General features: G+C 40.4%; 1 protein-coding gene across 1 annotated transcript in view; it reads right to left on the bottom strand.

Moving 5' to 3' along the window:
• L3MBTL4 (L3MBTL histone methyl-lysine binding protein 4) overlaps positions 1–22,580 on the bottom strand; it is a 153,677-nt gene that overhangs the window by 21,041 nt on the left and 110,056 nt on the right. The window contains exon 13 of the mRNA XM_087818958.1: positions 17,636–17,738. Within this exon, the coding sequence (XP_087675084.1) occupies positions 17,636–17,738 (103 nt within the window). The remainder of the gene's footprint in view (positions 1–17,635; positions 17,739–22,580) is intronic.

The raw sequence follows: 22,580 nt of genomic DNA, 5'->3' as shown, positions 1-22,580 counted from the left end.
TGTTCACCTTGTTAGATTTAAAATTGTTTAAATCTCTATTAACTCATTAAGTTTATCGGTTTGACAGTGAAATCCTTATAAAAGTGTTCTGAATTTTTAGAGATTTCAGCTCCATGCTTTCTACCCACACTCTTGCAAGGTTACTTATCTCTTTAGACCATGAAGATTATGGGGAATTTTACTAGCTTAGGATTTGAACAAAGTATCTCTTGTCCTTGTTTTAGCTTTCACACTATATACTGAAGTTTCTATTTTGAGGAAAATTATAAAAGTTATATATAGTTTTAAATTATAAAATTCCTAGTATAAAATGTTAGTAAAAGGAAAAATGTCCTTCTATTCCCACTGCAAACCATTAACATTTTTCTCTGTTCCTTTGTGGGTTTTTTATACGTGTGCAGGCCTCATTCAAATGTGTCCATGTATGTAGATGGGTTTAATCAATGTCATAATCATTGTCATGAGACTTGAACTTCTCACTTCTGGGATAATTCCAAAATTTTTATCCCCAATGACAACCCATGGGCAACACAGCTGCTGTCCCAGCTGACCTGCCTTCTTTCTGCTGGCTCGAGCACCCCCTGCCTGGCCTCAGTCTCTCAGGTGTACTCTTGTCTCTGTAGGCCTTTTCTGAATGATTAGCAAACATTATTCCACAGCCTTTCTGGGGTCAAAATTCTTTTGAGAATTGATTAAATATTGTGGATTCCCAGGCTGACAAATGTACATGTGCCAATACACACAAAAGGGGCATATCCCTCCACTGAGGTCGCAGCCCTCCTGGGAGCCCAGGAAATGCCTGGGCCAGGGGTCTCCACTCACAGAAGGTCAATAACAACTACAGTCGCCCTGATCTCTCCATTTTCTTTAAAAATGAGAGAGGTTTTTTATATTATTTTCTCATACTTACCTGTGGTCTTCTTCTAATACAGTCTTTTTCCATTAAAAAATAAAAAAAGAAGAAAAGCAGAGGGCAAGGGGGCTTTCCTGGTACTGAGTCACCTGTCCCCACGGCACCATGGCTAACGGAATCTGGATTTGGGACAAGTCCTCGGCAGACTTGCACAGAGTGAATGCAGGTGACCTGGTAGGCACTTGGGCTGCAGGGCCAAGCAGGTCTCACCATGAGTACTGACTACCAGTCGGAGGAGATGGTTGAAATGATGTGGTGAAGTGTAACTGCTAGGATGCACTTAGTCCTTTGCAGCCTGGGAAGCAGTGTCTCTGCTTTCTCGGGGAATCTCTAATCCAATTTATGTCCCAGGCCCCTATCAAATTTCATCTGGTGATAGAGCAAATAAACATTGCAGTTGAACATGTGTCTGAAAGGTCATCTCAGCACATTTGTAGGAGTCAGTTTTTACACACAGGGGGCTGCTTCTGACCCTCTTTCCCTCTCCTGTGTGTGTACGGGGGCCGGTAGGTGACAGCGATATATCTGCATCGCTCGTCTGTCTGTGGTTACTATTTTGGAGAATGAAAGGACAGGGGTGGGATGAATGCAGCGTGGTCGCAGCGAGTGGGCCTGTGGGACAGAATGAGGTGTCAGCAGAAGGAGAGGAAGTGCTGGAAAGCGGCGTTCTCGTTTTCAAATTTCCCGTCTGTTCACGTTCACGGGCAGGTGCTCTCAGACTTTCAGGCTGATCCCTCTGGTCCTCCCTCCTCTCCCTTCCTTGGCACTGAACAACAGCCAGACCCTAAAGTTGTGTTTGCCACTTGCAAGGAAAAGAAAGAGAAACTAAGAAGAGGAGCAGGCAAGGGGAGGACCAGCAGGAAAGAATAAGGAAAGAGGGAGCTGAAGACGTGGGAAGGAAAGAGAGGGAGTGCTGCAAAGGAGTGAAAGAAGGTGAGGATTCACATGGTAAGGGTTCTTTTGCGGCTGCAGAAAATGCTCTAAATTGATTGTGATGAGAGTTGCAAAACTCTGCATTTACTGAAAACCATCAGTAAACTGCATGACGTAAGTTCTAGCTCAATGAAGCTATTATATTTTTTAAAAGTGAACTTGAATTTTAAAAAATTAATATATTTATGTTTCAATGCACACTACCCTCCTTCCCGGCCAACTTCATGCATAGCAAAGTTGCTCTGCTCAGAGCCTCCTTCAGGCCACAGAATCTCTTGCATATTGAGGTGCCACGGCAGATGGCTTTTACCCTCACTAGAAATAAACAATCTGTAAGATGAGGCCGAAAATGCAAAAAAGAGAGATATAGGAGGTAAGAAACCGCCTGCTGCAAGGGTCACTGATTCCATTTCTATGCTGTTTGAACTAATGAGCATCAGTGCTTTTCTCCCAAGTTCCTGACACATTTTTAATTAGGGGAAAAATGACAGTTAACTGGTAGAGATGCCCACTTGCTTAACAATGTTAAAACTCAAATTTCTGGACTATTGCATGCGCGACCGCGCGTGCGCACACACACACACACGCACACACACGATCACTGGTATGTAGCCTCGTGTCACTGTAAAAACAGTGCTGTCATGTCTCTAAAATAATAATATAAACTTAAACCTGTTTTTAAAAAGGACAGATCCCAACTTTAACATCTTTGATAGCTGAGGATCCTCTCTTTTCACTGTAGTTAGTACACCTTCAAATAAAAGTCACTCTCCCTTCTTCTACTTTGAGGCTTCACATTTACTAAACTAGAGAGCAGATGATCACGTCCTCAGAAGTATTTAGATTTCAGTGCATCACATTCTAGAGCCTGGAAGTAAAGTACACAGATGGTGTGCACATTCTCTGATTACACATAAGCCTCTCCCTGCCATGTCCTCTGTCTCAGCTTTGTTCCATGTAGACAGGGCTAGCGAATAATTCATCTCCAAACACGCAACAAATGTCCTTTTGAAATCTCTAAGACATATACATTTCTGAATGAAACTGAGAAAAAAACTTTTTCTAAATCTTGAGCAGTACTTAAAATACAATAAATGTAAGTTAGGTTAAAAATCCAGCAGGTAGCCACGGCCTGGTGGCTCCGTTGGTTGGAGCTTTGTCCCACACACCAAAAGGTTGTGAGTTCCATCCCCGGTGGGGGCCCACACGGGAGACAACTGATAGATGTTTCTTTCACATCGATGTTTCTCTCTCTCTCCCTTCCTCTTTCTAAAAATCAATAAAAACGTATCTTCAGTTGAGGATAAAAACAGAAATATGACACATATGTACTCTCATTATTTGGAAACTTTAAGAAAAATAGTGTCTAGGATTTTATAAATTTATTTATGAAAAAACAATCGTTTGGGGAAAGACCATCTGTTCTCAATCTAATTCAAATTTAAATTAATGAGAAGTAATTTAAGATGCCTGACTGACAAAGTAACTTTTTTTAATTTTAGTACATTTAGAAGTAATCAAGTTATGTAGAGATTAGGGGAAGAAATTTTCTACGATGTCTGAGAGTGCACATGGTAAGTGATGAGGTTTTCCATGAATGTTAATGATCTGGGCTTGGTTGGCTCCCTAGTACATTAGAACAGAGCCCAAATCATCTGTCTTTCATATTTAATTCAATTTGTTTGCATACTGCATCTTTCACTCAATGTTTCTCAAAAAGCAATTTCAGGAAAGATAAAACTATGAGAAAATACTTTTCAGAACCTAATATACTGATAACAATACAAAGGATATGGATAAGAGTCTTTGGAGAAATAAAGATTACTCTCTCCTGTTTTGTCCATGCCTAGTATTGTCTGATTAGTATTGAAGGCTAACATATTCATACACGGAGATGGGAATTGCTGCTGTTTTCAGAAACCGTGAGAGAACAGAACAAGGACTCAAAAAAAAGAAAGCATATCCAAAAGAGTTCAGAAAGCTATATTGTATAATCACAAAAAGCGATAAAGCTTTGTTGCATTTAAAGTAAAACTATGTGATTGGAAGGATGTGTGGGAAAAGAGCAAATGAAAAGCAAGGACTATTAACTTGTATATATATAACACTTCACTTCCAAAATGCTGAAATAATTACAAATAAGTATTTAATAGTGGTTCTCATAGGTTCCTGGGAGTCCTCCAATTGTTACTTTTTTACTTGGTAAATATAGACCATAGGAATGTAAAAGGAAATCTCAAATACATTCACTGATTTGCTTGTCTCAAGAGCATTAAACCACTGCCTCCCTTGCCCCACTCCTAGGCAGTTTTCTCTTCATGTCCTCCTAAGTTGTTCAAAGACAACTTGAGTTTATTGTCATAATTATTTTTTCAAAAACTAGATATTTAAAGCCTGGATAAAAGCGTGAAACAAGGTGCTTTAAATTGTTCCAATGTACACCTAAGCAAAGTATGGGGGATCCCGCCATCTGGAGTACATGCACATCCCCTCTGCAAGACCCACAGTCTACCTGCTTAGAGATTAAAACCAAATTCGAATGTGAATTCCTTCCTTTCTCTCTGTCGCTCCTTCCAAAAATATTAACTGAACACCTACCATGCCGAGGCACTGGAGATACTGCAGTGAACAATACTACACACACACACATGCACACACGCACGCACGCACACACGCACGCGCACACACACACTTGTATTTCCGCTGATGGTAAGTAAAGTAGTGGGGAGAGAGACGATGCTCATGTGTGCAGGTGTGGCCTCACTGAAGTAACTTTGAAGGAGGTGCAGGAACGAGCCGTGCCTTCCCTCTGCCCAGAAACTTCCTTTCCCTCTCCTCCTTCTCCACAAAGCACATCTGCTGACTCTTCTCTCTTTACAGTGTGGACATCACTTTTTCTGGGAAGCTTTCTGCAACTGGTCCACTACGAATTAATCTCTCCCTCCACTGAAACCCTCTGTACTTATCTGTGCATGTTCTAAGATCATTTTCTATTTTATATTAAATCATCTGTATTCATATAGTCCATATATTTTCAACCTTACTAGACAAAAGCTCCTTGAGGAACTATACACTCCTTTTATCACTTCTTGTGGCTTTTATAGTCCTTGGACACAGCAATATTTCAACCAATGTTTCTGGAATAATTAGTCAATGCTATAGACCAAATGTTTCTGTGCCCCTCCCCCCATCCTAATCATGCTCTCTCAGGCTCATCTTTCTATATTTTGCTGACCTAACGCCTTTTCTATGCACTCTGTCTTGATTTATAGAAAATGAGTAACAAGGGTAGGGGTCGGGGTTGGGTTCAGAGACGAGCAGTGAGCAAGAGGACTCCTCTGTCCTGTGGGAAGGAAAGAATTATAATCAGATGGTTATTATCTTTCAGTGAAGTAGGAGCTCTCTTCTCCAAGAAGAGAGCAGAGGAGGTGGAGTAAGAAAGGGAAGGAATATAAAAAGTATATGAAATCACTACTGTTAGGGAAGCTCACAGACTTCCCAAGCTGGGGCAGGGGCTGCAGGGCCTGAATGGAAGCCCCAGAAGGCCTGGGGTAAGAGGCGGTGGGGACATACCACCTGGGTATAGAATTCCTGCTGCAGCCACAGGCATCCTCAGCTTAACATCAGAGGAGGGAGACGGTACTTAGTGCAATGATGATCTCGAACAACCTAAATGAAAACTCTGGCCCTGCCACTTACTAGTAGCCAGTAAGATGGCTAATCCTCCCAAACCAACCACAGTTTCCTCATCTATAAAACTGAGATAATATCTATTATAAAACATTTGTTGTGAAAGCATCATATATCAAAATCTTAGCACACAGCAGCAGACACCTAATTTTTAAGTGTCATTAAAAAATTTCTCAATGGAGTAACAATGAAACCACAATGGCATTGCTACAGAAGATGTGTTCCCTATGCCCACCTCCTGAACTAGCTGGAGAATGCCGAGTATTCTCCTGGGAAGAATGTCTAATACTCTGTATTAGTGACACAAGAGGGAAAAGCTAGTCATTACATTTACTACATCAGAGGCACTTATAAAGAGCATCAGTCAGCCACCAGCACAGGAATCCGAGAAAAAGACAACCACCAATCTGAGAGGCCATGAGGGCCCAGGCCAAGAAGGTCAGGAAGCTTTAGGGCTACAGTGGGAGAGGCTCTGGTCACTTCATCAGCCTCATCTGTCACCCTTCATCCCACATTATCACCACCCAACTCCAAGCTCCAGGTATTTAAAATTAAGTGCAATCACATCCATTTAATGCACACACGCACACAGCACTTGCTCTGTGTCCTAGTTACTCTCTCTTACTGAAATATCCCTCCTTTCCCCCTTTGCTTGGTTAAATCGCACTTATCCTTTTGCACTCAAGGATGATGTCGCCTTTTCTAGAAACTTCTTGAAACTCTTAGATTGGATCCAGAACCCTCATAGGACCAGTCATACATAGCTTCCCAAACATATCATTCTCATACCATTTAATTAATATTATAGGTATTGTTCACCTCCTTCCCTAGACTATGAGCTTCTAAAAACAGAAATAGATCTTATACATAGTACAATGCTGGGCATATAAGAGGCAATCAATAAATGTTTGCTCATGAAAGGGTGAAAACTACATGAGTAAAGAAACAAACATAAGCCATTCCAGTTGATATATTTTAGTTAAAGACAAAATAATTATTTTAATTGAAGATGTAAATACAAAATTTTAACTATTTTTAAGTCATAAATTTCTAGTGTTTTTCTTCAAAGTTCCTAGCTATTCCTTCCAAAAGAGATCGTAAGACACATAAACATCTCACTGGCCACTTACGTGGCCTTATTTTTAAATATTGTTAAGTAACACCAGAAGTAATTGATCAGATGAACACCAAGTGCTCGTTCTTTTAGGGGCTTCCATTTGTTCTCATGTATTATAGAAGAGTAGGACTCAATTTGGCACATCAAACAAATGTTCACATCAAGGTACAGTTACACATTTAAATTTATACCCAGCATTTCCTAATGAACCCGGTACTTTGTTTTGTTACCAGAACAGCATCTTTCCCTTCAAAGCGCCTCCTACAACCTTGACGTGTACCTGCCCTGGAGTGGCCTACAGCCAGCCAATCACTGAGTTTCTCCCAGTTATTAACATTATTCATTGTATGAAGTCACAGAAAATGAGAGAGGGAACACTGGTTTCTTTTGCCACCAGCTGCTTGCTTGATTTTTTTTAGAACTATGATAACTAGGGACACTGTGCTGAAATTCTTAGCACTCATATCTGTGAACAAAATTAGGACCTGTTTGGAGCTACTGTCAAAAGGAACCATAATTGCTGAAATTGCAGAGCCATGGAAATGATGACCATATGCTGGTGGCACACAAATGGCGTGTGCAGCCACAGAGCCTTCTCATGCTCAGGATATAACATCAGTTTGCTGCTCAACAAAACATTGTTCTTAGTTCTTTTTAAAAAGATTTTTTCATGTTTGAATTACCAGCAAAGAATTCTTAGACAAACATGTGGGTGGCAGGGATGAGAGAAAGAGTCAGGGCGACAGGCTTGTGTGCCTACAGTTGCCTGCTCAGGAAATACTCAAAGCAGTGGTACAGGCTATTCCATCCGTCTTCAGATTGTATCACCTATTTTACAACCTAGTTTAAACAGCACAGAAGCTCGGCCAAATTCCACTTGACAGAAGACTGCATTCCCCTTCCATGTGTGGGGGAGGTGTATGTGCTTAATTCCAGGATAAAACCATGGTTTATCAGGAAATACAAATTTTACTAGAAGGAATTTAAGGTCAGCTTTCATTGTCCTGACAAGCCTCTCTGAAAGACCTGTGGCTCTTAGACGCAAAAGCCATTTCTCTACCCACCCAAGATTAAGTGTAAAGGAAGCAAACACAGGCCAACAGCTGGAAAATGTACCCCAGAACACAAGGCTGAAAAGCGAGGGTTCCTGACTCCTAATGCAGGGAAATTTCATCATTTACCCTGTTCTGTTTGCTCATGTTTTTCAAATATGTTTTTATTGATTTCAGAGAGAGGAAGGGAAAGGGAGAGAGACAGAAACATCAATGATGAGAGAGAGTCATTGATCGGCTGCCTCCTGCACGCCCCCTACTGGGGATCGAGCCTGCAACCTGGGCATGTGCTCTGACCAGGAATGGAACCGTGACCTCCTGATTCATGGGTCGATGCTCAACCACTGAGCCATGCTGGCCGGGCTTTTTGCTCATTTTTAATCCATGATAGAGACACGCAAGGCAGATTAAAACCTAAGATGAGTACTGTGGACTGTGAAACACCAATGGGCTTAAAACAGCACAGGAGCATTTGGAACCTCACTGAACTGTGTGACTCTCAGGCCATCCTCAGGGTAAGCCTTGGAAGCTGGTCAAGATGCCCAAGGGCTTGGGTGGGGTCACGAGCAGCCTTTGCACTAGATACGGTTGTTTCCCCTGGAAACAGATGTCTATGGAGAGGTAAGAGAGACTGGGGTCTTCCTTCTGGCTTGGTGTCATGTCAGACTGCTGCTGGGTCTACCAAATGTAGAGGGTCGACTTGTAGAAACTTGTGAGTAATGTTAGCTAAGAAGGCTACTTCAATATCCTTTTAATTTTTCGAAAACTTTTTTTTATTGAAGTAGACCTTACACACAGAATGCACAGATTACTTGTCACAAACTGAACACACTCTTTCACAAGGACCAGATCAAGGAACAGAATATTATCCCAGAAGCCCCTCCATTCCCTCTCTTCCAGTCACTCCCACAAAGGTAACCACAGCCCTGAATTTTTATATAGTAGTAACTTAAGCCTGTTTTTGCACCTTACACTAATAAAATCATTCGGTATTTACTATTTGGGTTTGGCTCAAACGTTCTGGCCAATGCTGCCTTCGTGAGCGCCACCCACCACTGTGCGCAGAGCCCCTCCGCTCCCCTTGCTGTACAGCCAGCATCGGCTGTCTGGACGTGACGCAGTTTACCCGCTCACTGCTGAGGAGCCTCTGGGCAGGTTCAGGGTTGGGCTTTTAGTGAACGTATGCATACACTTCTGTTGGGCACCTAACTTGGAATGGAATTGCTATATCATTTTAAATTAATTTAGGTATTACATAATTTATGCTTACAACATCCTATAAAATGCCTCCAAGACCAAAATCCATCTATTACATGCAAAATTACTGCTTTTCCATTCATACTTTAACCTTCTGCAGCATATATTATTATAACTGAGTCAGTGCCACTGTGTGTGTTTTAGTAATCAGCATGACCATTTGCAGATACATGGTATCGCATTATTTACTTTGCATTATTGCTCTGGAATTTTTAATGCAATTGTAAACCATTCTCAACTGTACCATTATCACTGAGGAATTTGGAAAATTCAGTACTAACAGCTAGTTCTTATAAATAGGCAATGCACCTCTTCCATCTGGTTCCATATAAAGGGAGGCAAGTGGACTTTAAATCTGACATATGTGGGTACTGATTATAACAGCGGAAGTTGGAATATGCTGCTGTATTATATCATCAAAATGAGAATAAATGAGACCAAGGGATAATTAAAATCATCATACCTAACTTAATATTTTCATAACTAAAGCTTTTATTTCAGATTTCTTATTTGGAAGTCTTTTATTTTATTTTTTTAATTTTCCCATTCCTCTACCTCCCTCCCCTTTGGCAATCATCAGCTTGCTCTCTATATCTATGGATCAGTTTCTGTTTTGTTTGTTTTTAGGTTCCACATATAAGTGAAATCATACAGTTTTGTCTTTCTCTTTCTGACTTATTAAACTTAGCATGATTTGTTAATTTCTTATTGATAGTCCATGTTTTATAAGATGTCCTTGAATAGCTCTATATACCAAAGTGGAAGTAGACATTTAGGCAGCTTATTTCTTTGTTATTTTCTATAACAAATTATGAGTAACAACTACAATTGTCTTTAAGAGTCTCCCTCTCTCTCTGTCTCCTCTCTCTCTCTAAGCTAGGAATCAAAAAAGTTTTTAGTTTGAAAGGAATCCTGGAGATCATTCTATATTGCCTCTGTCACAAGTGAGAAACCTTTTCTTTATGGCTTCCTCATCAGCTGCTTATCCAGGTGCAATAGGTTTGTATGTAGTTTAATATCAATTTCCCTTTCTGATGTACGTATCTGCCAGTAGAAGAAAGAGTAGCAGACAAGAAATTAGAAGACATTTCCTTTAAAATCAGTCACTTATTAGTTGTGCCATGAGAAGATACAGTTTGTCCAAGACTCACTCTTTTTTGGTCCATAACGTAAGGATTTTAAAACTTACATTGTAGGGCTGCTCTGTGTATTAATTAAGATAATACATATGAAAATATTCTGTAAGTGGTTAATCAAATATATGGTAGAGCCTATTGCTCCTAGGCCACAAACCTGTACAGTATTTTACTTTGCAAAACAACACAAGCTATAATTAAGCATAAGAGGGAATGATGCAATGAAAAGACATAGCAAACATGAGATGAATGAAGCTGCTGCTGGCATAACACAACATACTATTTTACAGTAAACCTCTTTTTTTTTTGGAGGAAAAGTACACTCTGAAATAATAAAAGTACAATGTAGTAAATACATAAACCAGGAACACAGTTGTTTAGTATAATTATCAAGTACTCTGTACTGTACATAATTGTATATGCTATACTTTTATACAAGTGGCAGCACAGTAGGTTTGTTTATACTAGCATGAAGTAATTCATTGTGCTATAATATTACAACTACCATTATGTCACTTGGTGATAGGAATTTTCTATTTAAACCTCATGTGACTATCATCGTATCTGTGGTCCTTTGCTGAATGAAACATTGTTATGTGACATGTGACTGTAAATTGTACTATCAACATTATTCTCATTCACAAAAGGCAGACTGGCCCTGGCTACACTATCTGTTCGGATTTCAGCCACCACCTTTTAATAATGATGTTTATTAAAAAATTTTTAAAATAGTCTCCAAAATCATATTTAAGTTTAACTTATAAATAAGAAAAAAACTGTACAGAGTGACAAACTTCCTAGGCTTAGGAATGTTACCTCTTGGAAAAAATAATCCATTTTAATTCATATTATTGAGTTTCCCATGCATTCAGATTAGCTAGGATAAATTCTTCAACAATTTGAGTAACCCCAGGAAATCAAAGCAAGCTAATTATGGAGTTATAATTTTTCCCCATGTCTAGAAGATAATGGAAGAATTATTAATCTTGATTCCTGAGGTATTTTTAGGAAAGGGGTTATTCCAACCCAGTTCCTTTTGCTAGCAACAGTTTTGCAGTTATGGGCCTTACATTTGAAATACAGATCACGAACTTAAGATATTTACATTTTAATAAACAGTGTAATCTACATATGGGTAAATTAAGAGCCATTGGAATAAGTTCTGTCCAAGACAGTATGCTTGGACAGGGTCATGTTGCTATGTACCTCTTACAGTAAACAGTATCATAGATACTGTAACTAAAAAGGAAATGAGAAATCACCTAGTCTTGATGTTGTAATAACCGGATTATTATTTAATGGGAAAGGAGGAAAGAGAAGGTTAAATAGTACAGACAGGCTATTTATACAGCTTTGCCAAAAAGCTGCATTTAACAGTCTCCAAATCTGTTCGCCGCTGATCGTCCAGGGAAGGGGCTGGATAAAGGCAGTTTAGACACATGCCCAGTAAGGTCTAAGTGATGCAGGAGGTGCTTGCCCGTCAATCACACCTGGGAACACATTAGTGGCCAGGATGAGCATGGCCACTGCATGCCAGTGAAATCTGAATATTTAAACTTCCAGACAAAGTGAGCTCTCTTGGCTCTGGGGGGGGGGGGGGGGCGGGGGGGGGGGAGAGGCGGTGCTGGGATCCTGTGACTCCTGTGACTCCTGTTACAGGGAAGTGCTCCCCTGTGCCCATGTGGCTCATGGCTATATGGGTCTCCACAATGGACTAATGCACTTAAATTAATCTCAATGCTGACCCACACCCAGCTGCAACATGGAAGGGAAGCTCTGGACACTGGCCTTACTTTTGGCTCTGTTGGAACCCCAGCTGCATCTTTGCCAGGACTGGCTTAAGGGGCGGGGGACTTTGGAACCCAAGAAATGTGACTACACATAAATAAAGCCTTTTAGCACATCTCATCCTCCAGTGCCAATCTTAGAAAATTCTTTTTCTGAAGATATCACAAGAACCTCCACCTCGCGCCCGAGTAACAGGGAAGTTTCATTCTCCAGTAACAGTCTAATCATTTTGTTTTACAGATAACAAATCTGAGGGCCAGACATGATATAAATTTACCCTTGTTCACCTTCACGGAATTATAAGGAATATTTTTAAATTCCTTTTCATTAAGGGCTAAGCCCACTTGAAACTTTTTATTTTGAAAAAAATAAAAATGGAGAAATGCCATTGTAGGGATGTTTATTATATGTTAGGATCAGCCAAGACCTTCTTATTTAGAATGTCTCTCATGCTACCTGCTTAGTATAAATGGCAATGGAGATGGTAAGAAATGAGAAGTCAGGAAAGCCCATAAGAAGGTGCCCTGAGATCAGCACGGGGAAGACTGTCAGGGCAGGCACAGTAGACCCAACCTGCCATTAGAGCACACGTTCAAGCAGTCCTCCTACCCAGAGGGAAAGGATGGAAACTGAAAATGGTGAGAGAAAAGATGAAGGGCATGAGGGGCATACAGAGGACCCAAAATCATTTAATGGAAATTCTGAAGAGAAGAATAGAATATAAAGAAAACTTCAAAAAATACTTGAAGAAAAAACTGATCTGATGTGGAGGACTCTGGCCTAAAAACTGTGAGAATATAGCATTAAAGGTAAATTCAATGAAAAGAAAACTGTACCTGGATATGTGCAGGGGAACTTTAAATTTCACATATATGTAAAGATATAAAAGTATTTTATAGGAACCTTGATAAAAGGAAGGCTACCTCTGAAAGACTATCAGGCTGGCATTAGACTTTGCCAACACCACAATAAAAACTAGGAGAGGATATGAAATTATGTGGATGAAAGTCTGAAAGAAACAGGTCTAGGCTAAAACACCTATCTCCTCTCAGATTCCTCATGCGTGAGACGCATTCTCTGACATGCAAAGACTTTAAATATAATATGCAGGCACCATAGACAAATTAAAACAAACTTGGAAACAACTGTGTCAGAACAAAGAATGAAATATGCTAAATCAAGGAATGAGGAAATTGTGGCTAGAAAGGACTGAAGTTACCACTAGAACCAGTAAAATACATAGAAATAAACGTGCATTGCTGTTTTAAAAATGATTGCAAAATTACTTGCCGACTTTTTGTTTCTTTCCAAGAGTAGCTGATCTCTATTGCTTAAAAACTGGAAAGAAAAAATAGTAAGATATATAATTCAATTAACCTCAAATTCAATTAATACAAGTGGGTATGTTGGATGGGTGGAAGAGCAATTAGCATTTCAAGTTTCACAAAAGAAAAGCAAAGATTAATGCTCTTCTATGGCTTTGATAGCTAAGTAAATGTAGGCTTAGAAACGCATCCAGAAAAACTTTAGAATAACCATCACAATGGTTCCATGTCTTCCTTCTTAGTTAGAAGTTATCAACAAACAAAATGTTCCGGAAAGAAGGAAGGTAGGGGAAAAGAAGCTCCCCTTCCTTGCCCATCACCCTCAAAATATAAATAAAAGCAAAATACTTAAGGCATAAGACAAGTTGGAATATATAAAATTTATATAATAATTACAACAATAATTGCAAATAGGTCAAACTTTGTTATTAACAGGAAAAGACTCCTAGATGGGATTTTATCTTAAAGAGCTTTTCACATAATGCTTTTCACATAATGTATACCTAAATAAAATGATAGGAAAGGCTAAAAATAATGGAATAAGCAAAGATTTTAGGAACACAAAAAAAATTTGTTTGGCATTATTAGTATGAGACAAAACAGCAATCAAAGAAAAACTAAGACAAAAAGTCACTTGTAACTAATATAAGATCCATAACACAGAGACATAATGGTGATGAAACTTATCAATCAAATAATATCTCATTAATGTATCTGAAAAATTACAACACAAGGAACTATTTGATATTTTATTGAAAACAAATAACAAAAAACTGTATGTCCTGTCTGATTCTACTCATGGGGAAAAATGAATATATATATATAGGGTGTCCTCAAAAATGTATACACACTTTAATAGCTGATAGATCAATTTTGAAAATGGAATGTATTTTAATAAACACTGCCCTTATAATTATAAAGTCTGGAAACTGAAACTGATTTAAAGCATATTACTTTGTAGTTGGAGTATGAGTGGTTTTTATTTATTTTTGAGAACTTCAAACATTACCACAAATTTTATTATTGACCATGGGCTAAATTTGTAATAAAATAGTATCAATTTTAAAATAATATGCATGGTAATATTTCTACTTTTTAAGATAATAAGTTTTCTTTGCTAACATTTTACTTTGATTTTGGTTTTTCAGGTGATTTAAAATTATGAGATATCATTTTGGCCTCCAGTTAACTGCTATAAACTGTTCTCACACAAAAATAAACCAAAGCCACATCTGCTTTTATCATAATAAGGTACAGCATCTCCAGTCTTGGCAATTCTTGTGATTTGGAATTTTGTACTTAGGAAAATCCTTCAAATGCGTCACAGAACACTACCTTTGGAAATGAACACGTCAGTTGCTACAAAACTAAGCATTCCATATGCAATCTTCTTTAAAAGTAGGGAAAGAAAAGAGAGAATTCTCACATAATTATTGCCTAGTTCAGTAAAATCAAACATATACATTAACATTCAAGAATTTTATAGTAATGGGTAGAAGTGATTTAAAGACCCATGGCTGATCTTTTGTTATTTCATCAAAGCTTTTACTAAATTGGATAATTAATCATGTCATTTTGAGAATTAAAAATGTTATCTAAAGTCAGATACTCTTTTTCCCTTTACTTATTAAAGTAAAAATACATCTGCCAGTTTATTTTTAAATTTCTACCCAGTTCAATTTCACTGTGTGGTAACATAATGTCAAAGAAAATGACAGGCCAAGTGACGAAGAAATCAGATAAATGTGAACACATGTCATTAAGGAACTCTCTTGGCATGCTAAAAAGTTTTAACTGAAGGTATAATAAATTAAGAAGTACTGTGAATATAAAGTGAAAACCATGCCTTTGAGAATCCTTTGTACACAGTATTCCAATCAGCCACTATAAATTCATAAAATTTACAGAGCCAAACTAAACAAAAAAGTCATTACACAAAACCTTTTCTATGTATATCAAGAAGAAGGTGTATAGGGGAACCCACTTAGAGAAGCAAAATGGCCCCAGCAGCAAAGGCATCTGGGAAATGGTGGACTCTCTGTTTAACCTTCTGTGATGTCAACTCTCTGTGGCCTCAGGCTCGGCTGACTACCCAGAAAATGGGAAGGCCGCCAGGGATAAATGTCATGCCCCCAGGAAGGAGGTTAATGTATGCAGCCAAAAGGCGTTTCACAGGACTCTTACAAGAGCCCTGCTCTGTCACAAAGAAACCTAGGACAGGACAGGAGCCACGACCCAATGACAGAGGTGTCACCCCGAGCTGCCCTGTGAATTGTGAGCTCTGGAGATATAATGCCTCCTGCCTTCTAGTTCCCTGAAAATGTTCCATTCTTATCACTGCCATGTTTGGTATTTCATTTTCTTTCTAAGCGTCACAGAATGCCTTTCTTTAAGCTCTGCTTTATTTTCACGTTCTAGTTTCTTCAGAAGTTCTGAGGTTAACCAGTAAAGGCACTTGGTTGAAAAAAAATCATGTCAGATATTCTCAATATTATTCACAATTAGATACTACAAGTACGAACAGTTCTACCTAACACTGGGTGAGAAAAGTTCAGGGAAGCTGCAGGAACAAAGTGGAACAAAGTGTGACTTTGTTCACACTGTTTTCAGAATCCAGGCAGGGAAGGGAGAATGAGCTACACATGAGAACGGTGGGGACAAGCGAGCTGTGACGAAGGGGAAGGAGAGGCCGTGAGGGAGGGAGACACTGGGGCCACTTGGAGGAGCTGTCCAGGGTGATGGGTGCTATTTCGGCCCAGGGCTGCGGGAGAGTAACCCCAGAGAGGGCGAGTGGACAGGCCAACTGCAATGTTAAGGTCTGGCCAACTTCGAGGAAGAGGACTCGAGTTTTGCAGAGGCACTAAGGTGCCGGTCGTTTGGTCTGGAAAAACGTGCACTCAGAATGCACCGTGAGAAGGCAGGCAGAGTAAGCCCTGAGGGCTGTCTCAGGGGGCCTCTGCTGTCGGCCAGTATGGCAGCCCCTAGCCACATGTGGCCACTGAGCACCTGAAGTGGGCTGAGTGAGGAACTACTGATTTAATTTTATTTAATTTTAATTATTGTTTAATTTAAATGGACACGTGACTAGTGACTACCATATTGGACTTCGCAGTTCTAGATTTAAAACCAAAATAAAACAAAGACGCACACACACACACACACACACGCGCACACACACTCACGCACGCACAAAATGCCTGAGGAATGTTATTTGTAGCCACATACCCCTCGTGGTCCGGAGAGCAGCTCTATCAGTCCAACAGGGGCCTCACCTACCATAGAGGCCCCTCCCTTCCCAGCCTCTGCGTGTCCCCTTTCTTCCTCCTCTCAGGAAACACTCGGGCGTCTCCCCTCCCCTCCCCTCCCCTCCTTGGCTCCTACACATTTGCACGAGTAGCCAAGGTGCCGCGTGTCTTCAGTTTATTCATTTTTATGGACACTACACTACATTACTCTTCTTCTTTGAGTGTCAGGATGACACTCACATAAGGACATTCGTGTGTGCTGCTCGGGCGTGTTTGCCATTACTTCTTACACTGACACCTGCTTTGGTTCGTTTAGAGCTGCTTCAAGCGCAGGCTTCCAGGACTGCAGCCACCTGATAAGACAAGGACTTCTATCTGGGTCTCTTTTATTCAAACACATGTTTTCTTCCTTCCCATATTAAATAATTTATTCTTTTTTCTTTATAGTTCTCTACTATTCTTTTAAAAAATATTTGTGTGTTAGACAAAATATTTGTTTGTTGGGGATATCTGCCCTATTCAGTTTTAATTTATATATTCTGTAACTGGATCACCAATATAAATGATTCATCTATTCATCCTTTTACCAACTGATGGGGACAGAAAAAGCAGCAAGAGCTTATACACGTTTATTTGCACTTACTTTTCATTATAAGCACTATCTTTCCCATACCACCAGCAATTATTTAAAGCACAGATATATTCTGAAACATAACTTCACATTTATTACTTTCTATTCTATCAAAGAATTATCTCATCTCCAAATGAATAAAAAATAGAGAAAAAGAAATAGGGGCAAGTTGAAAACATGAGAGGAAGAAACAAGAGGTTCTGGGATTTCCCTAAAGAAAGCAGGACTCAGCAGCCGCGTGGAGGAAACCGAGGGCTGGGGTGGGGCCTAGAGGCAAGTGCATCCTATGGAGGGTGGGCGCAAGAAGGGCAGCGAGCGGCGGCGCTGGGAGTGGCCTGGGTCCGGGCAAGGCCTCGGGAGTCCAGAGCTCTAGGCAGGCAGAGGTGAGCCGTCAGTAGGAAATGTCGAGGAAGGCCTTAGGCACAGAGAAGACAGTGTGATAGGGAGGCGTCTGGCTCCAAGTGAGTCATTTAGGATGCTGCCTGTAGCTGCCAATCTGCATAATGTTTTCATTTATCCCTGAAATAATTTAAAGAAGAAAAATTTACCTGTGATGTCCTGAATACCGTGGACCCCGGATATGGCCTATCCCTCGGCAGCCTGGCGTAGGACAGACAGCTTGACCAGGGAGGATTTTCACATCATTTGCTCCTTCAAGAAGTAAAAGAACATACCATGAAAACACCCTTAGTCAAGAACTGGAAAGACTAAAATATGTAAATGATATTTACTGAGACTTCACAAATTAAAAACAAATTATCACCAAAAAACGCTTATTGGGTACTTGTGATGTTTTATAAAACGATTTAGCAGAAAATATCACTGCTGTAATAGATAACACTAATAGCAACTAATACCAGAAATGGAGCAAAATAAATCGACAATGAAGAAATTAAAAAAACAGATATGAGAACATTCACTTATCTCTTTCAGAGAATAATAGTGGCAATAAGAACACAGCCTTGAGGTAAGAATGTGAGGGGGTGAAGTCTGATTTGTGGTTCTGTGCTATACTCTCACTCAACTACAGCAAGGCTAGACAGAAGGCTGGGCAGAAACTGGGCCAGCAACTGGGCGTGCCAAGCACGGCGAGCCCGGCCCTACCGAGCTTCCTCAATCAGCTCTCAAAGCTAGCTGAAGAGAGAGTGCTCTGGTCCACACCACACACCACACCACACACACCACACACCACACACACACCACACACCACACCACACACACCACACACACCACACCACACACACCACACACACACACCACACACACACACCACACACACCACACACACACACCACACACACACACCACACACACCACACACCACACCACACACACCACACACACACACCACACACCACACACACACACCACACACCACACCACACACACACCACACCACACCACAACCACACATATCACACTATACCACACGCACCACACGCACACCACACACACACCACACACACACCACACACACCACACACACCACACACCACAACCACACATATCACACTATACCACACACACCACACACCACACACACACCACACACACACCACACACACCACACACACCACACACCACACCACACACCACACCACACACACCACACACACACCACACACACACCACACATATCACACCGTACCACACGCGCCGCATACCACACCACACCACACACACCACACACACACCACACATATCACACCACACTATACAATATATAACCACTTCAGGCCAGAGATAAATTCTGTCAAGCACAATAAGCAATCATCTCTGAAGATCACCAGGATTTAAACCCCCTTGCTCTGTTTTGTGCTTTTCCTCAGTCTGCTCTCCCTCACTTTCCCCTCCCCCAACACAGACATCAGCTCCTAGGGTGTTCTACCCCATACTGTCATTCCACCTGGGCCTTATTTCCCTGACAATCCACACTTTCCTTCTCTCTGCCCAGCTCTCATAACTCCATTTCCTGCGCAAGCTCCCCATTTCCTGTCCTCATTTCAGTATTTTCTGCATTTTTTTGCTCTAACTGTACATGGCTGTTAGCTGAAGAGAGTGCATTTTGCAGCTTTCTCCAGGAGAAAATGTTCACTTTCTCACACCCCATGTGTCTCAGAATTGGCAGGAAAGTCAATGCCCCCCTTCCTCCCAGCATCTCTTCTAGACCATATTTCTTTCATATTCCTTAATACTCCTGTTCTTCTGAGGCTGATGTCATGGGCCTCCCTCACCACTGGCCCTCTCATTGCTAGCACCCCTCTGCCTGTGACTCACATCGCTCAGAGAAGACTGCAACCCTCGCTCACCTTGTTCCACTCCTTCCCGGCTCCAGCAATACCCAGGGCACCCTTAATACTCACACAGTCATGTGTCATCACCAAAATGACACTGCTTCTAAAATCACTAAGCAAACAGCCCATCTGACTACAAAATTCTATCTTTCCAGACTGCTTGCTCAGGTATCCCACCTAACTCCTGGTGATGTTTCCAACATCACTGGAATTTCCAGGCCACTGGTTCCCCTTCTTTCCCCACCATCAGTCATCTTATTATAACTCCCTTCCCTCATCTTAGATTGAGTCTATCAATCAGTATTTGACCCTCTATTGCAAATAACTTAAATTCCCTTTTCTCTCTGACCTTTTATCACAAGTGGCTGTGGACAAAAAAAAAAAAAAAAGCCAATCATGGATCAAATGTACTATCCTGCTACTCTGTGTTTTGTGAAACTAAGTTCTCCTAGGAAAAAGTTACACAACAGTGCAGATTGTTACTAAAACTACTTACTCTTTTCATTTGACTGGAGCAACTCTACACTCCCCCAACCTTCCGCCAACCTCCACCGTTTGGCTCAGTAGCTGAGCTTGTCTGCTACTTCACTGAGAAACCAGCAGCTCACGGCCCTGTGCACCATCATCTCCCTCCTTTCTTCTCATCACAAATAGCAGGGAGAATTCCCTTCCCATGCAAACCCCGTATGTCTGGGTCTTAGCCACCTTTCTCCAGGATCTTTAAGCAACTGGATATTCTCATCGCTCCTGGACCTTTGAATCCTTTCTACCAACATTTAACCTACACCAGTTTCCCCCATTATAAAAAGAAACAAAAACAAAAACCAGAAAACAAAAGCTTAAAACTCTACTTGGAACCCAAACTTCCCTTTGCTGCTGTTTACTCTTTTCCCTTCATAGCCAAACTTCCCAAAGAAGTTATCTCTATTTCCTCACATCTCACATCTCGCTTCTCAGCCCACATCAGTCCATCTTCTAAGGTAGATCCTGACCTTGATGCATTAGGCCCAACGTGCACTGCCAAGTATGCATCACACTTGATGTCTTGGTACTATTCATCACTGTCTCCTTCTGAATTGTTATTGTCCACCAGTTTTGGTGACATCACACTCTGACCGTTTCCCTGCTGCTTTTGGCCATTCTTATTATCTCTTTTGCCAGCTTTTCCTCCTCTAGATAACCTTAAAATGTCAGAGAGCCCTACGTTTTGTTCTTGGGCTACTATCCATTTCAACTCTTCATTTACCAACTGTATGCTACAGATGCTCACAGGCTATAGCCTGGGCATTCTTTATGCTTCAGACCAATACTCCCAACTCCATACATTCAACTCCCATGCATCTCCACTGGGATCTCTCAGAGGCATTTCAAACTCAACATGTTCAAAACTGAAGTCATCATCTTGTCCCCCAACCTTCTTTTCCACTAGCACTACTCATCCTAATAAACCACACCACACTCCATTCCAGAAACCTGGAAGTAATCCTAGTATCTTCTCCCTCTCATTTCACTCTGGCTCAACTTCCCATCAAGTCTCAATCTTTTAAATACTTTTTTAACCTGCCAATTTTTCTTCATCACTACTGTGAGTGGCATAACCCAAGTCATCATCATCTCCTCGGAGAATTTCTGTAGCCATTCTTTATTCATCCCAACCTATTCTCCTTCTTGCAACCAGAGTGACATTTTCAAAACACAAATCTAATCCTTTCCATCTTAGCACCTTGCTCTCTTTTTTTTGGATTAAGTCCAAAGTCCTCAGCCTGGCCTACCTGATCTGACTCCTATATACCCTTCAAATATATCTCACTTGATTTTCCTCCAAATCCAGTATTCTGCATCGAGACTGGTCTCTTCCTGTTCCTTGAGCCTACCAGGTTCTCCTGCATTGTAGGGCATGCGCATGCTGGGACGAGCTTCCTATTTCTAAGCCTGGATAACTCCTACTTATCTTTCAGTCACAGCTTATAGTTCACGTCCTCAGGCTACCTTCCAAGAATACGTTAGGTTCCCATTTTAAATAACATTTACCAAACCGTAAATGGAATGGTTATTTGTTTGTTTCCCTCTCTTATTAGACTGAGCTGCAAGCCTGTGTGTATTTCATTCTTGTGTCATCAGTACTTAGTTTGACACATAGTTGGAGCTCAGTAATGCTTATTGAATAAACAGATGAGTATTCCACAGTCCTTCCCTCACGATGCTCTTGGTCAAGAAAAGAGTCTTACATAAAAACCAGAAATTTGCATTACAGTGTGATTATGTTGTACCAAAATGCTGACTGAAGCTGGGTCCCAATGTGTGGTGATACTAGAATAAATATTTATACTTTTAATTAACAAAAACTAAGAAAATATGTCTTACACATGTATGCTCTCACACCTTCACAAAATACCTTGAGGGACAGATAGAAAGAAATAAGAACCGCCCAATTCAAAGGTAGCTTTTGGAAACTGCTTTAAAAAACAAATAATTTTTAAATAAATCGAAGGAACTGATGTTTAAAAATTGTAAACAAGTCCCTAATTAAGAAGTATTTTTGTTAGTAGATAAAAGGACCTATAAGGAAAGAAACATGGGATATAAAAGACTTTTCTCCAAACCGCACCTCACAATACACTACCAAGGACACCATCACAAAGGCCTGGAATATTAAACCCATAAACCAGAAAGCAAATGCCTTCCATCAGCTAGCCCAGATGTCACTCTGTGTGGACAATATTCCAGTAAATTCTCAATGAATGCCACTTAGCATTTTTTTCAGGACTACTTTAATGTACTTGATTAGATTAAGGTTTAAAGTGATCTTTTAAATATTTATCCAGAGCCTGATGGCTGTCATAATTCTCTCTGTTACATCTGTAAGAACAGTATGACCTCAACTACTGGGAGAAGTATTATATTAAGAATTGCAGCAAGGGAACATAAAAGAGTCAAGAAAAACACGGAATAAAAATGCATGAGATGTAACAATTTCCTTGGTAAATTATGTATGATATCTAATGGGTTAACTCAACAATGAATAAGACAGAGAGCTATCTATGGGGGAAAAGAACCCTGTAAATTCTACAGTCCTTCATTTTATTGCCTCTAGGATAAAGGGAACCCATAATAAAACTAATTTCTATCATAGGTCCCCAGAAAATAACTGCATTTTCACCAAGAATATCCTACTTGTAACTTGGATATTTAGGGGCAT

Source organism: Miniopterus natalensis, chromosome 7 (assembly GCF_054644295.1).
Source record: "Miniopterus natalensis isolate mMinNat1 chromosome 7, mMinNat1.hap1, whole genome shotgun sequence".
Lineage (NCBI taxonomy): Eukaryota > Metazoa > Chordata > Mammalia > Chiroptera > Miniopteridae > Miniopterus > Miniopterus natalensis.
The sequence above is the reverse complement of the archived record's forward strand: the minus strand, read 5'-3'. Positions and strand labels throughout refer to the sequence as shown.